The 18761-nt window shown below is 48.5% G+C and overlaps 1 protein-coding gene across 45 annotated transcripts in view; it reads right to left on the bottom strand.

Moving 5' to 3' along the window:
• The window catches only part of ddr2l (discoidin domain receptor family, member 2, like), a 24140-nt gene extending 8333 nt beyond the window's left edge, over window positions 1-15807 (bottom strand). For 43 of the 45 annotated variants that reach the window (XM_061892210.1, XM_061892307.1, XM_061892246.1 and 40 more), the window contains exons 1-17: window positions 15565-15807; window positions 12511-12603; window positions 10604-10706; window positions 10460-10535; window positions 10229-10378; window positions 7275-7419; window positions 7097-7202; window positions 6841-7030; window positions 6538-6784; window positions 6414-6479; window positions 6194-6336; window positions 1209-1320; window positions 1033-1149; window positions 566-810; window positions 381-508; window positions 124-321; window positions 1-56 (exon numbers count right to left, since the gene is read on the bottom strand). The exon at window positions 1-56 is cut by the window's left edge and continues 179 nt beyond it. In XM_061892210.1, the coding sequence (XP_061748194.1) occupies window positions 1-56; window positions 124-321; window positions 381-508; window positions 566-810; window positions 1033-1149; window positions 1209-1320; window positions 6194-6336; window positions 6414-6479; window positions 6538-6784; window positions 6841-7030; window positions 7097-7202; window positions 7275-7419; window positions 10229-10378; window positions 10460-10535; window positions 10604-10706; window positions 12511-12580 (2152 nt within the window). In that variant the 5' untranslated portion in view covers window positions 12581-12603; window positions 15565-15807. Of the gene's footprint in view, window positions 57-123; window positions 322-380; window positions 509-565; window positions 811-1032; window positions 1150-1208; window positions 1321-6193; window positions 6337-6413; window positions 6480-6537; window positions 6785-6840; window positions 7031-7092; window positions 7203-7274; window positions 7420-10228; window positions 10379-10459; window positions 10536-10603; window positions 10707-12510; window positions 12604-15564 lie in introns of all 45 variants that reach the window. The other 2 variants (XM_061892440.1, XM_061889510.1) reach the window with 2 other exon arrangements.
• Window positions 15808-18761: the final 2954 nt, after the last annotated feature.

Genomic DNA, 18761 nt, shown 5'->3' on the forward strand with positions numbered 1-18761 from the left:
CCAAGTACTTCATCCCCGAGGAGATCTGCACCGACATGTGCAGCAGGTCCGACAGGCTGGGGGCGGGGCCAGAGGCGGCGTCAGGAGGGGTGGGCGGGGCGCGGGCGTGAGGTGTGCACTCACCTGACAGAGGGGATGTTGTTGGCGTGCGTCAGCGTGCTCTCCATCTCACGCTGCGACAGGAACATGTTGAGGTCGCCGTTCTCCATGTACTCCGTCACCATGCACAGGGGGTCGGAGGTCACGCACACGCACAGCAGCCGGATGATGTTGGGGTCGTTGAGGCGCGACATGATCTTGATTTCCTTCAGGAAGTCGTTCCTGAAAGACGGAGGCGTCAGGTGTGGAGCGCTGGGCCGGTGGGCGTGGCCTGGGCGTACCTGGCCTGGTTGGTGGCGTCCGCCCTCAGCTGCTTCACCGCCACCAGCACGGCGCGCCCGTCTCTGTCAGGGAGGGGCGACCCCTCGCCCAGGAACTCCGCCAGCCCCTCGGCCTCGCACAGGTGGACCTGAGGAACAGGCCGCTTAGCGTCGTGGCTCCGCCCACTTGCTCGCCACACACCTACCTCTCCAAACTGCCCCTCCCCCAGCTTCTCCCGGAAGATCAGCTGTTGCCGCGGGAACTCGGAGGCAGAGATGTCCTTCCTGGTGAGCGAGTCCACGGTGAGGGCGGGCACGGCGTACATGTTGCTGCCCGTCACGCCCTGCAGACGCACGATGTCCGTCTCCGCGTAGTGGGGGGCGTTGCTATGGAAACACTGGTGCGGCGTGCACTGGGTGATGTCGGGCTCGGCGTAGCCCCCCCCGCACGCTGTCGGGACAAGAGAAGGTGAGCGCGCCGCTTGGCCACAACACAAACCTGTGGCGTCTTCACCTCATGTGGTCATGTGACAGGAAGTCGGCGTTAGGCGGCCATAGAGAATGTTACTGAGGAGGAAGAGGAGCAGGAGAAGACGGAAAGGACCGGAAGCTGAGGAGGAAGTCCAGAGTGAAGTAGCAGCGTGCAACCACCAGGGGGGCGGGAGGCGCTCACCTGAGGCTTCCGCGCTCTGGGAGAGTTCCGGCAACTTGTTCCTCAGCGCCACCGGGTTCTGGTACTGAGGGTCCAACAGGAACACCCTCTCGTAGTGAGGGTCGGTTTGGGCGGGGTCTGGACGCGGCGGAAATGATGTCACACCCAGGGATTCGTGGCCAGCGTGTGACACTTACCTGCGGGGGCGTGTCCAGAGCGAGGGGGCACAGGGGGGGTCTGCAGGATGATGGTGTCGCTGCAGGACGACAGGCGCACCCTCACCTCCTCGCCCAGGATCCTGCGTGGAGCCTGCGTGGGCGGGGCCATCGTGTCATCAATCAGTGCACTTACAGTTGGGTGATCATACTAATCCTGATAGTATCATCTGACTCCACTTTCAACCTGGCACACCTGACACCTGCACAGTGGGTCCTAGCTCACTTCAACACCACAATCCTTAAAGTCCTACTGAAAGCCACTACTAGCCACCACACAGTCTGATAGTTTATATATCAATGATGAAATATTAACACTGCAACACATGACAATACGGCCGCTTTAGTTTATTAAATTGCAATATTAAATGTCGCGCGGAAGTATCAAGCTAAAACGTCGCGGTATGATGACACGTGCGCGTGACGTCACGCATTGTAGAGGACATTTTGTTTCATCACCGATCATAGCTATAAGTCGTCTGTTTTATTCGCATAATTCCACAGTATTCTGGACATCTGGGTTGCTGAATCTTTTACATTTTGTTCAATGAATAATGGAGACGTCAAGGAAGAAAGCTGTAGGTGGGAAGCGGTGTATTGCGGCCGCCTTTAGCAACACAAACACAGCCGGTGTTTCAGTGTTTACATTCGCGAAAGATGACGGTGAAGCTTTACTATGGAACAGAGCGGTCAAGCGAACACAGTTGGATTGGACCACACACACACAAAGTACAGTGTATTATGCAGCCATCATTTCGAAAGATTGTGTTTCGAAGAGGGTCCCTTGCGAAGGGCAGAGATGGGCATCGCCACCACCCGTTGACTGGTGCTGAAGAAAGGTGCGGGGCCGACCTTCAGGTTGTACAGGTACGACCATACAATCTCACTACAACACTAGTAACACAATAAGCAGATAAGGGATTTTCCAGAATTATCCTAGTAAATTTGTCTAATAACATCTGAATCGCTCTCACTGCCCTCGTCTTTTTTTTTCTAGTCCTTCACTCTCACTTTTCTCATCCACGAATCTTTCATCTTCGCTCAAATTACTGGGTAAATCATCGCTTTCTCGGTCCGAATCGCTCTCGCTGCTGGTGGCCATGATTGTAAACAATGTTCAGATGTGAGGAGCTCCACAACCCGTGACATCACGTGCACATCGTCTGCTACTTCCGGTACAGGCAAGGCTTTTTTATTAGCCAGCTAAAGTTGCTAACTTTATGGTGGATGTTCTCTACTAAATCCTTGCAGCAAAATAATGTCAATATGGTGAAATGATGAAGTATGACACATAGAATGGAGCTGCTGTCCCCCTTTAAATAAGAACATCTCATTTCAGTAGACCTTTAACATTCTCATATTAGCGTGATAGCTTTTTGGCTAAGTTTACATGCACACACCTCAGTGGCAAATATTTTCTTACTTGACAAATGATACCTGTTAGCATGCTAATGCTAGCATTAGCTAATTTTACATGTATACACCTGTGTCATTTAGTTATTTGACGAATGATAGCCGTTAGCATGCTAAATTTCCAGGAAATTCCCATTCAAATGAACGGATGTATTCACTGCTCTAAAATGCCCAAAACTCTCTAAAGTTTTTTCCATCTTTAAACCTGATTCCCACCTTTCAACCTTACACCCACACTACTTTTCAGATATCCATCCATCCATTTTCTACCATTTATCCCTTTTGAGGTCGCAGGGGGTGCTGGAGCCTATCTCAGCTGCATTCGAGCGGAAGGCGTTGTACACCCTGGACATGTCGCCACCTCATCACAGGGCCAACACAGATAGACAGACAACATTCACACATTAGGGACCATTTAGTCTTGCCAATTAGGTGCATGTCTTTGGAGGTGGGAGGGGCCTATCCCCAGGTGCATGGCTTTGGAGGTGGGAGGGGCCTATCCCCAGGTGCATGTCTTTGGAGGTGGGAGGGGCCTATCCCCAGGTGCATGTGTTTGGAGGTGGGAGGGGCCTATCCCCAGGTGCATGTCTTTGGAGGTGGGAGGGGCCTATCCCCAGGTGCATGTGTTTGGAGGTGGGAGGGGCCTATCCCCAGGTGCATGTGTTTGGAGGTGGGAGGGGCCTATCCCCAGGTGCATGTCTTTGGAGGTGGGAGGGGCCTATCCCCAGGTGCATGTGTTTGGAGGTGGGAGGGGCCTATCCCCTGGTGTATGTGTTTGGAGGTGGGAGGGGCCTATCCCCAGGTGCATGTCTTTGGAGGTGGGAAGGGCCTATTCCCAGGTACATGTGTTTGGAGGTGGGAGGGGCCTATCCCCAGGTGCATGTCTTTGGAGGTGGGAAGGGCCTATTCCCAGGTACATGTGTTTGGAGGTGGGAGGGGCCTATCCCCAGGTGCATGTGTTTGGAGGTGGGAGGGGCCTATCCCCAGGTGCATGTGTTTGGAGGTGGGAGGGGCCTATCCCCAGGTGCATGTCTTTGGAGGTGGGAAGGGCCTATTCCCAGGTACATGTGTTTGGAGGTGGGAGGGGCCTATCCCCAGGTGCATGTGTTTGGAGGTGGGAGGGGCCTATCCCCAGGTGCATGTGTTTGGAGGTGGGAGGGGCCTATCCCCAGGTGCATGTCTTTGGAGGTGGGAAGGGCCTATTCCCAGGTACATGTGTTTGGAGGTGGGAGGGGCCTATCCCCAGGTGCATGTCTTTGGAGGTGGGAAGGGCCTATTCCCAGGTACATGTGTTTGGAGGTGGGAGGGGCCTATTCCCAGGTGCATGTCTTTGGAGGTGGGAGGGGCCTATCCCCAGGTGCATGTGTTTGGAGGTGGGAGGGGCCTATCCCCAGGTGCATGTCTTTGGAGGTGGGAAGGGCCTATTCCCAGGTACATGTGTTTGGAGGTGGGAGGGGCCTATCCCCAGGTGCATGTCTTTGGAGGTGGGAAGGGCCTATTCCCAGGTACATGTGTTTGGAGGTGGGAGGGGCCTATTCCCAGGTGCATGTCTTTAGAGGTGGGAGGGGCCTATCCCCAGGTGCATGTGTTTGGAGGTGGGAGGGGCCTATCCCCTGGTGTATGTGTTTGGAGGTGGAAGGGGCCTATTCTCAGGTGCATGTCTTTGGAGGTGGGAGGGGCCTATCCCCAGGTGTATGTGTTTGGAGGTGGAAGGGGCCTATTCTCAGGTGCATGTCTTTGGAGGTGGGAGGGGCTTATTCCCAGGTGCATGTCTTTGGAGGTGGGAGGGGCCTATCCCCTGGTGTATGTGTTTGGAGGTGGGAGGGGCCTATCCCCAGGTGCATGTCTTTGGAGGTGGGAGGGACCTATCCCCGGGTGCATGTGTTTGGCGGTGGGAGGGGCCTATCCCCTGGTGTATGTGTTTGGAGGTGGGAGGGGCCTATTCCCAGGTGCATGTCTTTGGAGGTGAGAGGGGCCTATCCCCAGGTGCATGTCTTTGGAGGTGGGAGGGGCCTATCCCCTGGTGTATGTGTTTGGAGGTGGGAGGGGCCTATCCCCAGGTGCATGTCTTTGGAGGTGGGAAGGGCCTATTCCCAGGTACATGTGTTTGGAGGTGGGAGGGGCCTATTCCCAGGTGCATGTCTTTGGAGGTGGGAGGGGCCTATCCCCAGGTGTATGTGTTTGGAGGTGGAAGGGGCCTATTCTCAGGTGCATGTCTTTGGAGGTGGGAGGGGCTTATTCCCAGGTGCATGTCTTTGGAGGTGGGAGGGGCCTACCCCCTGGTGTATGTGTTTGGAGGTGGGAGGGGCCTATTCCCAGGTGCATGACTTTGGAGGTGAGAGGGGCCTATCCCCTGGTGTATGTGTTTGGAGGTGGGAGGGGCCTATCCCCGGGTGCATGTGTTTGGCGGTGGGAGGGGCCTATTCCCAGGTGCATGTCTTTGGAGGTGAGAGGGGCCTATCCCCTGGTGTATGTGTTTGGAGGTGGGAGGGGCCTATCCCCAGGTGCATGTCTTTGGAGGTGGGAGGGGCCTATCCCCAGGTGCATGTCTTTGGAGGTGGGAGGGGCCTATCCCCTGGTGTATGTGTTTGGAGGTGGGAGGGGCCTATCCCCAGGTGCATGTCTTTGGAGGTGGGAGGGACCTATCCCCGGGTGCATGTGTTTGGCGGTGGGAGGGGCCTATCCCCTGGTGTATGTGTTTGGAGGTGGGAGGGGCCTATTCCCAGGTGCATGTCTTTGGAGGTGAGAGGGGCCTATCCCCAGGTGCATGTCTTTGGAGGTGGGAGGGGCCTATCCCCTGGTGTATGTGTTTGGAGGTGGGAGGGGCCTATCCCCTGGTGTATGTGTTTGGAGGTGGGAGGGGCCTATCCCCAGGTGCATGTCTTTGGAGGTGGGAGGGACCTATCCCCGGGTGCATGTGTTTGGCGGTGGGAGGGGCCTATCCCCAGGTGCATGTCTTTGAAGGTGGAAGGGACCTATTCCCAGGTGCATGTGTTTGGAGGTGGGAGGGGCCTATTCCCAGGTGCATGTGTTTGGAGGTGGGAGGGGCCTATCCCCAGGTGCATGTGTTTGGAGGTGGGAGGAAGCTGGAGTAGAACCCATGCAGTCACGTAGAGAACATGCAAACTCCACACAGAAAGACCCCGAGCCCCGCATCGAACTCAGGACCTTCGCATTGTGAGGCACATTCACTAACCCCTGTACCGCCGTGCTGCCCACTTTTCAGATGTCCATCCATCCATCCATTTTCTAACGCTTATTCCCTTTCAGGGTCGCGGGGGGCACTGGCGCCTATCTCAGCTACAATCAGGCGGAAGGCAGGGTACACCCTGGACAAGTCGCCACCACATTGCAGGGCCAACACAGATAGACAGACAACATTCACACTCACATTCACACACTAGGTATATTGAACAAAAAACATGTTTTTCCTTTCCCAAAACGGCCAGAACTTCCCGCCCACAGACAATGAATGGGCCTGATGCATATATGCCAGGGGAGCGTCAGTCAACATGTGACCTGAGGCTGTGTGCTAGCTGACTGACAGTCCTCACCTTCTCCAGGACCTTGCACACGTACTGGCACCACAGGATGAGGAAGATGATGATGACCAGCAGCAGGATGATGGTCACCAGGCAGCCAATCAGAACGGGCGTCTTGCCGTCATCTGGCGCGTCGCTGGCGGAGGGATTGGCGGCTGGCGAGGGGAAGAAGACGGCCAGTGAGCGCGTGCGGGGACAGCGACTTGTGAGGGTGAGGTGTCAAAGGTCATACCGGGCGTGGCCGTGACGGTGCTGTGGTCACTTGCTGATGGCGGCGTGGCGGCTAAGATGAAGTCTTCTGGGGGCAGACAGGAAGTCAGGCGTGTCCTTGGCGTGACGCGGTGCGTGTGTGTTACCCGACTGGAAGGAGATCTCGCTGAACATCATCCACAGGTCAGCAAAGTAGAAGCGGCAGCGCAGCGACACGGCGGTGCGGCGCTCCAGCGGCACGGTCACGTAGCGGGCGCTGGGGTTGCGGTCGTCCAGCACCGTGTTGAAGACCACAGGCTCCGCCTCCCAGTTAGCGAGCAGGCGGGGCTTGAACCAGCAGGAGACGGAGGAGAAGATCTTGACGCCTCGAGCGAACATGTTGTTGCTGTGCACCTGGACAGGAAGTAGACGAGTGAGGCCTTTCAGAGTAAAAGCAGAGACATGTATACCTTCATGGAGGTGAAGTTCCTCTGCCGGTCGAAGACAAACTCCATCTCCACGTGTCCGCCGCCGCCCAGCGATTGGTTCTTCCAGCCCAGGTAGTCGTAGCCGGGCCACACGTGGTACTGGCGCGTCATCAGGAAGTCATCCAGGCCCGTCACGCCGTCCGTCAGCTGGCCCAGCCCGCCATACAACTTCCTGTTGGGACGACACGGTCAGAGAGCACGCGGCATGACGCGCGCCTGGTGAGAGCGTGCCACCCGCCTCTTCTCGTGCACGCCGTCGTAGGTGGAGTCGTTCAGGCTGGCCACGGGGGAGCCGGGCGGCGCCATCAGCTGACCCTCGGGGGCGCTGTAGGAGATCAGGCCGTCTGTGAGGCAGGGAGGAGACGCGTCAACGCTTTGGCGCTTTCAGCGGGTTGGACAATGTGGGCGTGGCCTACCCTCCCACGGGCAGCCGTAAAGCTCCGCCCTCATGCAGACGGTGGACAGCTCGGTGAGCGGGATGAGGCGCACCCAGCGCGTGACCACCGGGGGGTGCAGGTCGTTGATGACGGGCTCGTAAGCGTTCTTGTTGCCTTCCATCACCTGTAACGCCAAACATCCTCTTTAGGCTCCGCCCACACACTGCTTACACTATTGACAGCATACCTTGTTTGCAGTCGGGATTTCTTTCATCTGTCCATGTCCAGATAGTTCTTTATCAACATTGACGATGCTATTGCCTCTCACACCCCCTCAATGGTGATGTTTTATTTGTATGTGTCAAACACTTCTATTGCCTCTCACGCCTCTCTTCACCAAGTTGATATTACAAACCCCGTTTCCATATGAGTTGGGAAATGGTGTTAGATGTAAATATAAACAGAATACAATGATTTGCAAATCCTTTTCAAGCCATATTCAGTTGAATATGCTACAAAGACAACATATTTCATGTTCAAACTCATAAAACATTTTATTTTTGCAAATAATCATTAACTTTAGAATTTGATGCCAGCAACACCTGACAAAGAAGTTGGGAAAGGTGGCAATAAATACTGATAAAGTTGAGGAATGCTCATCAAACACTTATTTGGAACATCCCACAGGTGTGCAGGCTAATTGGGAACAGGTGGGTGCCATGATTGGCTATAAAAACAGCTTCCCAAAAAATGCTCAGTCATTCACAAGAAAGGATGGGGAAAAGGTCACCAATTTGTGAACTAATGTGTGAGCAAATAGTCAAACAGTTTAACAACAAAGTTTTTCAAAGTGCAATTGAAAGAAATGTAGGGATTTCAACATCTACGCTCCATAATATCATCAAAAGGTTCAGAGAATCTGGAGAAATCACTCCACGTAAGCAGCATGGCCAGAAACCAACATTGAATGACCGTGACCTTCCATCCCTCAGACGGCACTGTATCAAAAACCGACATCAATCTCTAAAGGATATCACCACATGGGCTCAGGAACACTTCAGAAAACCACTGTCACTAAATACAGTTGGTCGCTACATCTGTAAGTGCAAGTTAAATCTCTACTATGCAAAGCGAAAGCCATTTATCAACAACATCCAGAAACGCTGCCGGCTTCTCTGGGCCCGAGATCATCTAAGATGGACTGATGCAAAGTGGAAAAGAGTTATGTGGTCTGACGAGTCCACATTTCAAATTGTTTTTGGAAATATTCCACATCGTGTCATCCAGACCAAAGGAGAAGCGAACCATCCTGACTGTTATCCACGCAAGGTATGGTATGGGGGTGCATTAGTGCCCAAGGCATGGGTAACTTACACATGTGTGATGGTATGGGGGTGCATTAGTGCCCAAGGCATGGGTAACTTACACATCTGTAAAGGCACCATTAATGCTGAAAGGTACAACATATGCTGCCATCTAAGCGCCGTCTTTTTCATGGACGACCCTGCTTATTTCAGCAAGACAATGCAAAGCCACATTCAGCATGTGTCACAACAGCGTGGCTTCGTAAAAAAAAAAAAGAGTGCGGGTACTATACTGGCCTGCCTGCAGTCCAGACCTGTCTCCTGTGGAAAATGTGTGGCGCATTATGAAGCCTAAAATAGGACAGCGGAGACCCCGGACTGTTGAAGGACTGAAGCTCTACATAAAACAAGAATGGGAAAGAATTCCACTTTCAAAGCTTCAACAATTAGTTTCCTCAGTTCCCAAACGTTTATTGAGTGTTGTTAAAAGAAAAGGTGATGTAACACAGTGGTGAACATGCCCTTTCCCAACTACTTTGGCACGTGTTGCAGCCGTGAAATTCTAAGTTAATTATTACTTGCAAAAATAAAGTTTATGAGTTTGAACATGAAATATGTTGTCTTTGTAGCATATTCAACTGAATATGGCTTGAAAAGGATTTGCAAATCATTGTATTCTGTTTATATTTACATCTAACACCATTTCCCAACTCATATGGAAACAGGGTTTGTATATCTCTCTGTCAAGACACTTCTATTGCCTCTCACACCTCCCTTCACCAAGTCGATATTATTATCTGTGTCAAGATAGTTCTTTACCAACGTGAAAGATGCAAGTAGGTTGTCACTCCCCCTTCCCAGGATACCCCACAGTGACCCCCATAAGACAGGTTTTTCCAGACCCCTGAGGTTTCTTTTTTTGTCTATGTGTCAAGACAGCTTTTTATGCAATTAGGCAATTGCTTCTCACGCCCCCTTTTTCCCCGACACCTCACTTGAGGGTGTAGAATATATTTTATGACCGCCTCCATTTTATTTTTTATCTATACGTGTCAACAGTTATTTTCTAGCATTAATGATGCTATCACACTATTGCCTCTCACGCCCCCCTTTTCCCACTTTACGGCACCCCACGGGACAGAATATTTTACACGCACCCCCCTCCTCCCAAAAGTATTTTTTTTTATCCGTATGTATCGAGCTAGTCATTTGCTAACATCAAAGATGCTATTACGCTATTGCTTCTCACGCCCCCTTACCCCGAAACCTAAGGGCAGCCCCACTTTTGGGAACAATCATTTTTTGTGCCCTGTTGGAAGTTTATTATTTAATCTGTGTGTGTAAAGATAGCTCTTTATGCAATTAAGCTATTGCTTTTCACCCCCCCAAGGTTATCTGCATGTGTCAATATAGTTATTTACTAACATTAAACATTTTATTACGTTACTGCCTTTCCCCTGAAACCTCATGGGGGGGCCCAGTCCCACTATTTAAAAAGGGGACATCATTTTTTCACACCCCTCCCCTCTGAAGTTGATGTTTAGGTATTTATGTGTCACCAACAGGAAGTGGAGGTGGTCATGTGACTTGGGCAGAAGGCGTGGAATTGTTTCCCTGAGCCCACTTCCTTCCTGAAGTCTCACACACACACACACACACACACACACACACACACACACACACACACACCGTGGTTCCCAGGCGGTCGGTCCATGACTTCCAGGTGACACCGTCCCGGCTGTAGTTGAGGCTGTAGGCGTGGGCGAACTCGATGCCGTTCCTGGCGTAGCGCCCCTGAGTGGCCACCACCGTCAGGAAGGTGAGACGCCGCAGGTCCACCTGAGCGGAGAGACGTGCGTGTTTGACGGCGTGAGTGACCGCGGAGGTGAAGGGGGGAGGGGGGGGGGGGGGGGGGCAAACCTGCAGGAACTGGGAGTCGGTAGCTTCCTGTTGACCTTCGGGACACCAGGCGCCGTCGCCCTCTTCACGGTTCAACCTGTGAGGACAAAAAGTGTCACCTGGCGCTCAAAGGGCAGGTGGACACGGGTCAGAACCGGAGGTGACCTGGCGTACTGCGGCCCTGTGGTCTCGTGCCATTGGCTGGAAGCTGTGATGTCATCATCCTTGATCCGCCCATCCTCCATGCCCAAGGCATAGCGACAGTGCGCTGAAACACACGGCAGCCGTCAAGTTGCACGTGTGTGTGTGTGTGTGTGTGTGTGTGTGTGTTCTTGTGTTTCTAGCCTTCTTGACACATGAAGAAGGAAAAGTATCTTCCATATGAGGAGGTGTGAAGAAGTGATGACATAAATCATGGTCTCAATAACATTGCATCTAATGGACAATGTCTCATTTGCACCCCTGCTGGTCAACATGAGTGTGCTACCAAATGTTTCACAATGACTGTGTGTCGCTTTTAAAAGTGCTCCCCCTCTGGTCAACATATGAAATAACAAGTGTGTGTAAGAAATTGAAAAATGGAATAAATCTCTATATAGAGACATACTGTATGTAATAACTTCCAATAAATAATGAAGATTAAAAACTAGGGATGCACCGATTAATCGGTAACCGAATATATTCGGCCGAATATGGCAAAAAAAGCCACATTCGGCCTTCGGTGGAATGAGTTAAGAACAAGGCCGAATAGTGGTGTGTGACGCAATTTTTTGATGCGGTGACGCAATCAACCAACGTGCGGTGACGTTGGGATATGTTGTGTACCTGTATAAGTGTATGAGGTTACAATGTTGTGTACCTGTATAAGTGTATGAGGTTACAATGTTGTGTACCTGTATAAGTGTATGAGGTTACATGCACACACTTATTGAGATTTAGTGGGGCCTCTGTTTACATTATTAGCCTGTTGTGTAGGCTACCTGTATAAGTGTATGAGGTTACAAGCACACACTTATTGAGATTTAGTGGGGCCTCTGTTTACATTATTAGCCTGTTGTGTAGGCTACCTGTATAAGTGTATGAGGTTACATGCACACACTTATTGAGATTTACTTGAGCCTTCTGTTTACATTATTAGCATATCTACTGAGGCTAAGCAGACTTTTGCCAAAAGGACAATAATTCATTTGTTGTGGGTTTATCCACTTTAATGCACTTTATTTTTTTTTGGAATGCATGTTTTGTTCGAAGGCCTAATAGAAATGAAAAACTTTGTGCTTTTTTTGAAAAGCAAAGGCTACTGGAATATTAAAAAAATGTCAATATTCAATAAAAAATTACTTTATTTGAAAAACATGTGTAAATATTTATTCTAGGCTATTTATGCAATATAAAAAAATTGTGAAAAACTGCATTTATTATTCGGTATTCGGCCTTCGGCCAAGCGTTTAAATTTTATTCGGCTTCGGCCACAAATTTTCATTTCGGTGCATCCCTAATAAAAACCAATTACAAACAAACAAAATATTTATTAAAAGCAGTCTCTCACAATGTGTCAACTTTTTTCTTATAAAATTGGAAACAATTTCTCATATTCTTTCTGTTTCTGTAAAATTGCAATATTTCCTCATAAAATTAAAACTTTTTATGTGAAATTGTTACTTTTTAATGCAAAATGGTGACATTTGCCATACAAAATTCTGACTTTTATCACAATGTTACCAATTTTGTTGTCGTTCTTGTAAAATAGTGACATTTTTGGAGTAAAATGATGACTTTAAGCAAAATTCTGATTATCATTATAATACTGCCAACGTTTTAAAGGTTTCTAATAAAATTGTGACTTGTTGAGTAAAATGACGACTCTTCATAACATTTTTAGCTTTTCTTGTAAAATTGCGACTGTTATTCAGTAAACTTCCGACTTGTGTTAGTAAACTTAACGACTTTTATTATAATACTGCCGAAATTCGAAGTTTCACTTGTGAAATTCCTCTCATTTTTCACAACAAGCTTGTTTATATTTGCAGAGTACGTATATATTATGAATGTTGTAAGTAGAAAGGCTGTACCTGGATCAATCTGTGCGCTGGCTGTGGGGGGGTGCAGGGTCATCAGCAGCAGGAGGAGGAGGAGGTGCATGATGCTCCACACACACTACATCTCTGCCAACACAAACACTCACTTCATTATTATTATGTTGCAACATCCCATAATATTCTCTGTCGGAAAGATGCAAACACATGCTAGTTGGTTAGCATGAGCACGGGAGTGTCCAAAATGCGGCCTGTAGCTAATCGGAACAATTGTTAGCATGCTAACTTCTTTTGCAGGTATACGGCGCAGTGTCAAACATTTTGTCCTCATATTTTGGTACATTAGCATGCTAAGATTGTTTTAACGGGTATACACCTTGGTGTTAGATATTTGGGTATTTCACTCAAATCTGGCTGTTGTTAGCATGATAGCATAGTACTATTAGAACGCCAGCTTTTTTTAGCTCGACGAGCGAGACCTGTTAGCACGCTAACTTTAGTATGCCTGATATTTTTCCTAGTTAATTTTGCAGGTATGCACCTCAGTCATATTTTGGTACTTAATGTAAGTAGGCTATTATTTGAAATACATTTTCAGGTAGTAACATATTTTGGTACTTGGAGCACGTTACAGACAGCATTTCAGCATGCTAACATTAGCGTGCTAGATAGTTTTTTATAGCTAATTTAGCGGGTATACAAGTCAGGTATTTCACTAATGCTAACTGTAAAGATGCTATTGTTAGCATATTTTTTAGCTCATTTTGCTAATATTTATTGGGACTTGACGCTATCTGGCCACTTACTGTTAGCATTTGGTTTTTCAGCATTCCCAAGAAATGTCTACCAAACATGCAATTTTGAGTTCTTTAAAACCAAATGTAAATATTTGACTAGTTTTCAAGGTGAAAACGACCAAAATGGCCCCTGCAACCTTTGATTAGTCAGTCTTTGGCCCTTACTGGAAAACGTTTGGGCACCCCTGCATTAGCATATCTGGCTGTCTTGTTCGACTGACTCCGCCCCTTCACAGGCCCCTCCTCTTCCGGTCACTAGTCCCGCCCCCTCCCTCCATGTGCCAAATGCCTCAACATTCCTGACATTCAACACAAGCCTGAGCACTTTTTCATTCTTTTCTGCTGTGTGACAAGAACGCACACGTCTTTGATTGACAGCAAGTCAGTCAGTTAGCACTCACTCTCTAGCGTGCAGCACCTGGGGGGGGGGGCGTGGCCCGCAGGGAGCATGTGAGGAATGTGTGCCTTTGACTCAACATGTCAGAGCACACGCACTCTTTTGTTGGGCCGAGAAGGCCAACGCTCACAATAAAAGAGCCAAACAACCATAATATGATGCTAGTTAGGCATGCAACGCTTAGTATTACGTTTATAATCTTCTTTATCGTCAAACCGTGCTCAAACTTCGACAAACTCAAGGCGATACTGCTCATTTCCTGGAGGAGCAGCTGGCATGCTAATGGCAAGCTAGCTTGAACGCTAAGATGTATAAAGATAAAACATGAACATCAAACAGTAGTCAGACCAATGTGGTCTGATGACGGCCAGCCCACCTTAGCGGCGCTCACCCTTTAGAGCACAGCTGTAACTTCCTGCCATTAAACCTGCAGAAAACAGATATTCTCAGGTTTTTCTGTGTTTACATTTTCTACACATTTCTTACATAATCCTTACTGTTGAAGCTTCATTTGATTTATCATCATTACCGTATTTCCTTGAATTACTGCCGGGTGAAACTCACATCGCAAAATAATTAGCGCATGCTTAGTATTACCGGCTGGTCAAACTCATGACGTCAATAAACAAAGTCAAACTGCTCAAGCCATGTCCTTCCTTGGTGGTCCTGGGAACCCGCAAGACGACGGCTTGAGACCGTCACAATACCGTAGCTGCGTGTGTCAAATATGAGAGTCATTAAATGACTCCCGCCTCCTGGTGGTAGAGGGCGCTAGTGATCCTTCTTGTGATTGCTCGGCTGCAGAAGAAGTGACATGAGTGACATGATATGTGCAGGAGGAAGTAATAAAAGAAGATCTCCATCGAGACAGCAAGACTTTTAAAACTGAAGAAAGGTAAGGAAGACTTCTATAAACAAGTTATTGATGCTTTTGATCAGAAGGAGCTGGCATGGACTATATTTATAAGTAAAGGTAAGACCATTACAACGTTTTTTGTTTTTTTTAAATGTGCTTTTCATGATGGTATCCTTACATCACACTCAAATTTTTACTGCATGCCTTTGGTAAGTGCCGGAGTGTGAAGAGGTTTTAAAATAATTAGCGCATGCTTACTTTTACTGCATGCCTTTGGTAAGCGCCGGAGTGAGAAGAGGTTTTAAATTAATTAGCCCCAACAGCAGCAATTCAAGGAAATACAGTATTTGTTATTTAGGTCAATGTGATTTAAGACTTTTGTAAACGTGGATTGTTTGTTTTCCACGCTTGTCTTGACATTTCCTTCTAAACAGTTGGAGGTAATATTTGAAATAAATACACTTACGTTCCATTCATTTTTCTCCTGCTCCTTATTTTGCATAGGTCATCAAAAGCTATCAGTAATGATCAATATCAAGCGATATATAGAACTTCTATCGTGTTGGCCAGATAACTTTGAGATGAAATGTTACATCCTTGATGCTAACATAAATAAAAAGTTTATTTTGTACAGTCTCCATACTTTAGCCGTTGTTTAGCTAGCTATCCCAGGATGCACCGGGCCACTTCCTGTTGTTGTTGGTCACGTGACCTGCGCTTTAGCTTCCAGGCTAGCTTGTTGTGCTAACTTAACGCCATGTTGCGTCAGCACGGCTTCTTAGCTGTTGCTACCGCTTGTCCACACGCGTTACCTTAGCTTCTTTAGCCCCTGGCCGCGTGTTTGTGTTGCTAAAGTGACGTCAAAGTGACAAGTTAGCGACAACAGCCCGCACATGCTCGTGCACGCCGCACTGCCAGCAGCCGCACGCGCGCGCACGTTAGCAAAACTTTTTTCCACGCGCGCTCGTGACGTCACGCTCTCCTCGCAGCTGGCGTCCACCTCTGACGTCACCACCTTTTGTGCGCGCGTCTGTCCTTACCTGTCCTGGCAGCGAGCTCCCGTGCGCGCCCCCACACACTCGAGTGCGCGCCCACCGCGGCGTGCGTGTCGTCGTGGTAATGGAGGGGGGCGCGCGCGCGTGCACGTGGCGGGCTCGTACAGGAAGTTGGATGGCGGCGTTGGTGAGATGGACGCGTTGTTGCTCGCTCACATGAAGACAGAAGTGTCATGGAGGACGGACGGCGGTCCGCGGGCACAGAAGAAGAAGGGAAAAAACATTCATGCACGTCACATCCGCTCTCAGGGGCGGAGCGAGGGACAAACCGGATGTAGTTTGCGTCCACGCCATGGACTTCACTTCTGTGACGTCACCTGAGCACTAACACCTGCGTGGATGTTCAGTTTCAGGCGAGAGAACATAAATGAGCCTAGAACCTTCTAGTCCACTTTTTACTTCACGCCCAAAGTCTCTTTTAGCACTTGTTATGTCCACTGCGCGTGTTTGCCACCAGAGGGCGCCATAGTACTGCGTCAGTCAGGTTAACTGTTACATCAGCGGCTGCTGCTCCCGGTCACGTGTTACACGCTTTACGGCAGCCGGGCCCGGTCGCCATGGCAGCGCAGCATCAAGCCCGTCACAGCAAGAACCAGGGTTGCTAAAAGACCAGGACTGTCCCTCCTAAATGTGAATATTACACCAGGACTGTCCCTCCTAAATGTGAATATTACACCAGGACTGTCCCTCCTAAATGTGAATATTACACCAGGGCTGTCCCTCCTAAATGTGAATATTACACCAGGACTGTCCCTCCTAAATGTGAATATTACACCAGGACTGTCCCTCCTAAATGTGAATATTACACCAGGACTGTCCCTCCTAAATGTGAATATTACACCAGGGCTGTCCCTCCTAAATGTGAATATTACACCAGGACTGTCCCTCCTAAATGTGAATATTACACCAGGGCTGTCCCTCCTAAATGTGAATATTACACCAGGACTGTCCCTCCTAAATGTGAATATTACACCAGGACTGTCCCTCCTAAATGTGAATATTACACCAGGGCTGTCCCTCCTAAATGTGAATATTACACCAGGGCTGTCCCTCCTAAATGTGAATATTACACCAGGACTGTCCCTCCTAAATGTGAATATTACACCAGGACTGTCCCTCCTAAATGTGAATATTACACCAGGACTGTCCCTCCTAAATGTGAATATTACACCAGGACTGTCCCTCCTAAATGTGAATATTACACCAGGACTGTCCCTCCTAAATGTGAATATTACACCAGGGCTGTCCCTCCTAAATGTGAATATTACACAAGGACTGTCCCTCCTAAATGTGAATATTACACCATGACTGTCCCTCCTAAATGTGAATATTACACCAGGACTGTCCCTCCTAAATGTGAATATTACACCAGGACTGTCCCTCCTAAATGTGAATATTACACCAGGACTGTCCCTCCTAAATGTGAATATTACACCAGGACTGTCCCTCCTAAATGTGAATATTACACCAGGGCTGTCCCTCCTAAATGTGAATATTACACCAGGGCTGTCCCTCCTAAATGTGAATATTACACCAGGACTGTCCCTCCTAAATGTGAATATTACACCAGGGCTGTCCCTCCTAAATGTGAATATTACACCATGGCTGTCCCTCCTAAATGTGAATATTACACCAGGACTGTCCCTCCTAAATGTGAATATTACACCAGGGCTGTCCCTCCTAAATGTGAATATTACACAAGGACTGTCCCTCCTAAATGTGAATATTACACCATGACTGTCCCTCCTAAATGTGAATATTACACCAGGACTGTCCCTCCTAAATGTGAATATTACACCAGGACTGTCCCTCCTAAATGTGAATATTACACCAGGACTGTCCCTCCTAAATGTGAATATTACACCAGGACTGTCCCTCCTAAATGTGAATATTACACCAGGACTGTCCCTCCTAAATGTGAATATTACACCAGGACTGTCCCTCCTAAATGTGAATATTACACCAGGGCTGTCCCTCCTAAATGTGAATATTACACCAGGACTGTCCCTCCTAAATGTGAATATTACACCAGGGCTGTCCCTCCTAAATGTGAATATTACACCAGGACTGTCCCTCCTAAATGTGAATATTACACCAGGACTGTCCCTCCTAAATGTGAATATTACACCAGGACTGTCCCTCCTAAATGTGAATATTACACCATGGCTGTCCCTCCTAAATGTGAATATTACACCAGGACTGTCCCTCCTAAATGTGAATATTACACCAGGGCTGTCCCTCCTAAATGTGAATATTACACCAGGGCTGTCCCTCCTAAATGTGAATATTACACCAGGACTGTCCCTCCTAAATGTGAATATTACACCAGGGCTGTCCCTCCTAAATGTGAATATTACACCATGGCTGTCCCTCCTAAATGTGAATATTACACCAGGACTGTCCCTCCTAAATGTGAATATTACACCAGGGCTGTCCCTCCTAAATGTGAATATTACACAAGGACTGTCCCTCCTAAATGTGAATATTACACCATGACTGTCCCTCCTAAATGTGAATATTACACCAGGACTGTCCCTCCTAAATGTGAATATTACACCAGGACTGTCCCTCCTAAATGTGAATATTACACCAGGACTGTCCCTCCTAAATGTGAATATTACACCAGGACTGTCCCTCCTAAATGTGAATATTACACCAGGACTGTCCCTCCTAAATGTGAATATTACACCAGGACTGTCCCTCCTAAATGTGAATATTACACCAGGGCTGTCCCTCCTAAATGTGAATATTACACCAGGGCTGTCCCTCCTAAATGTGAATATTACACCAGGACTGTCCCTCCTAAATGTGAATATTACACCAGGGCTGTCCCTCCTAAATGTGAATATTACACCATGGCTGTCCCTCCTAAATGGGAATATTACACCAGGACTGTCCCTCCTAAATGTGAATATTACACCAGGGCTGTCCCTCCTAAATGTGAATATTACACAAGGACTGTCCCTCCTAAATGTGAATATTACACCATGACTGTCCCTCCTAAATGTGAATATTACACCAGGACTGTCCCTCCTAAATGTGAATATTACACCAGGACTGTCCCTCCTAAATGTGAATATTACACCAGGACTGTCCCATCCTAAATGTGAATATTACACCATGGCTGTCCCTCCTAAATGTGAATATTACACCATGGCTGTCCCTCCTAAATGTGAATATTA

Source organism: Nerophis ophidion, linkage group LG01 (assembly GCF_033978795.1).
Source record: "Nerophis ophidion isolate RoL-2023_Sa linkage group LG01, RoL_Noph_v1.0, whole genome shotgun sequence".
NCBI lineage: Eukaryota > Metazoa > Chordata > Actinopteri > Syngnathiformes > Syngnathidae > Nerophis > Nerophis ophidion.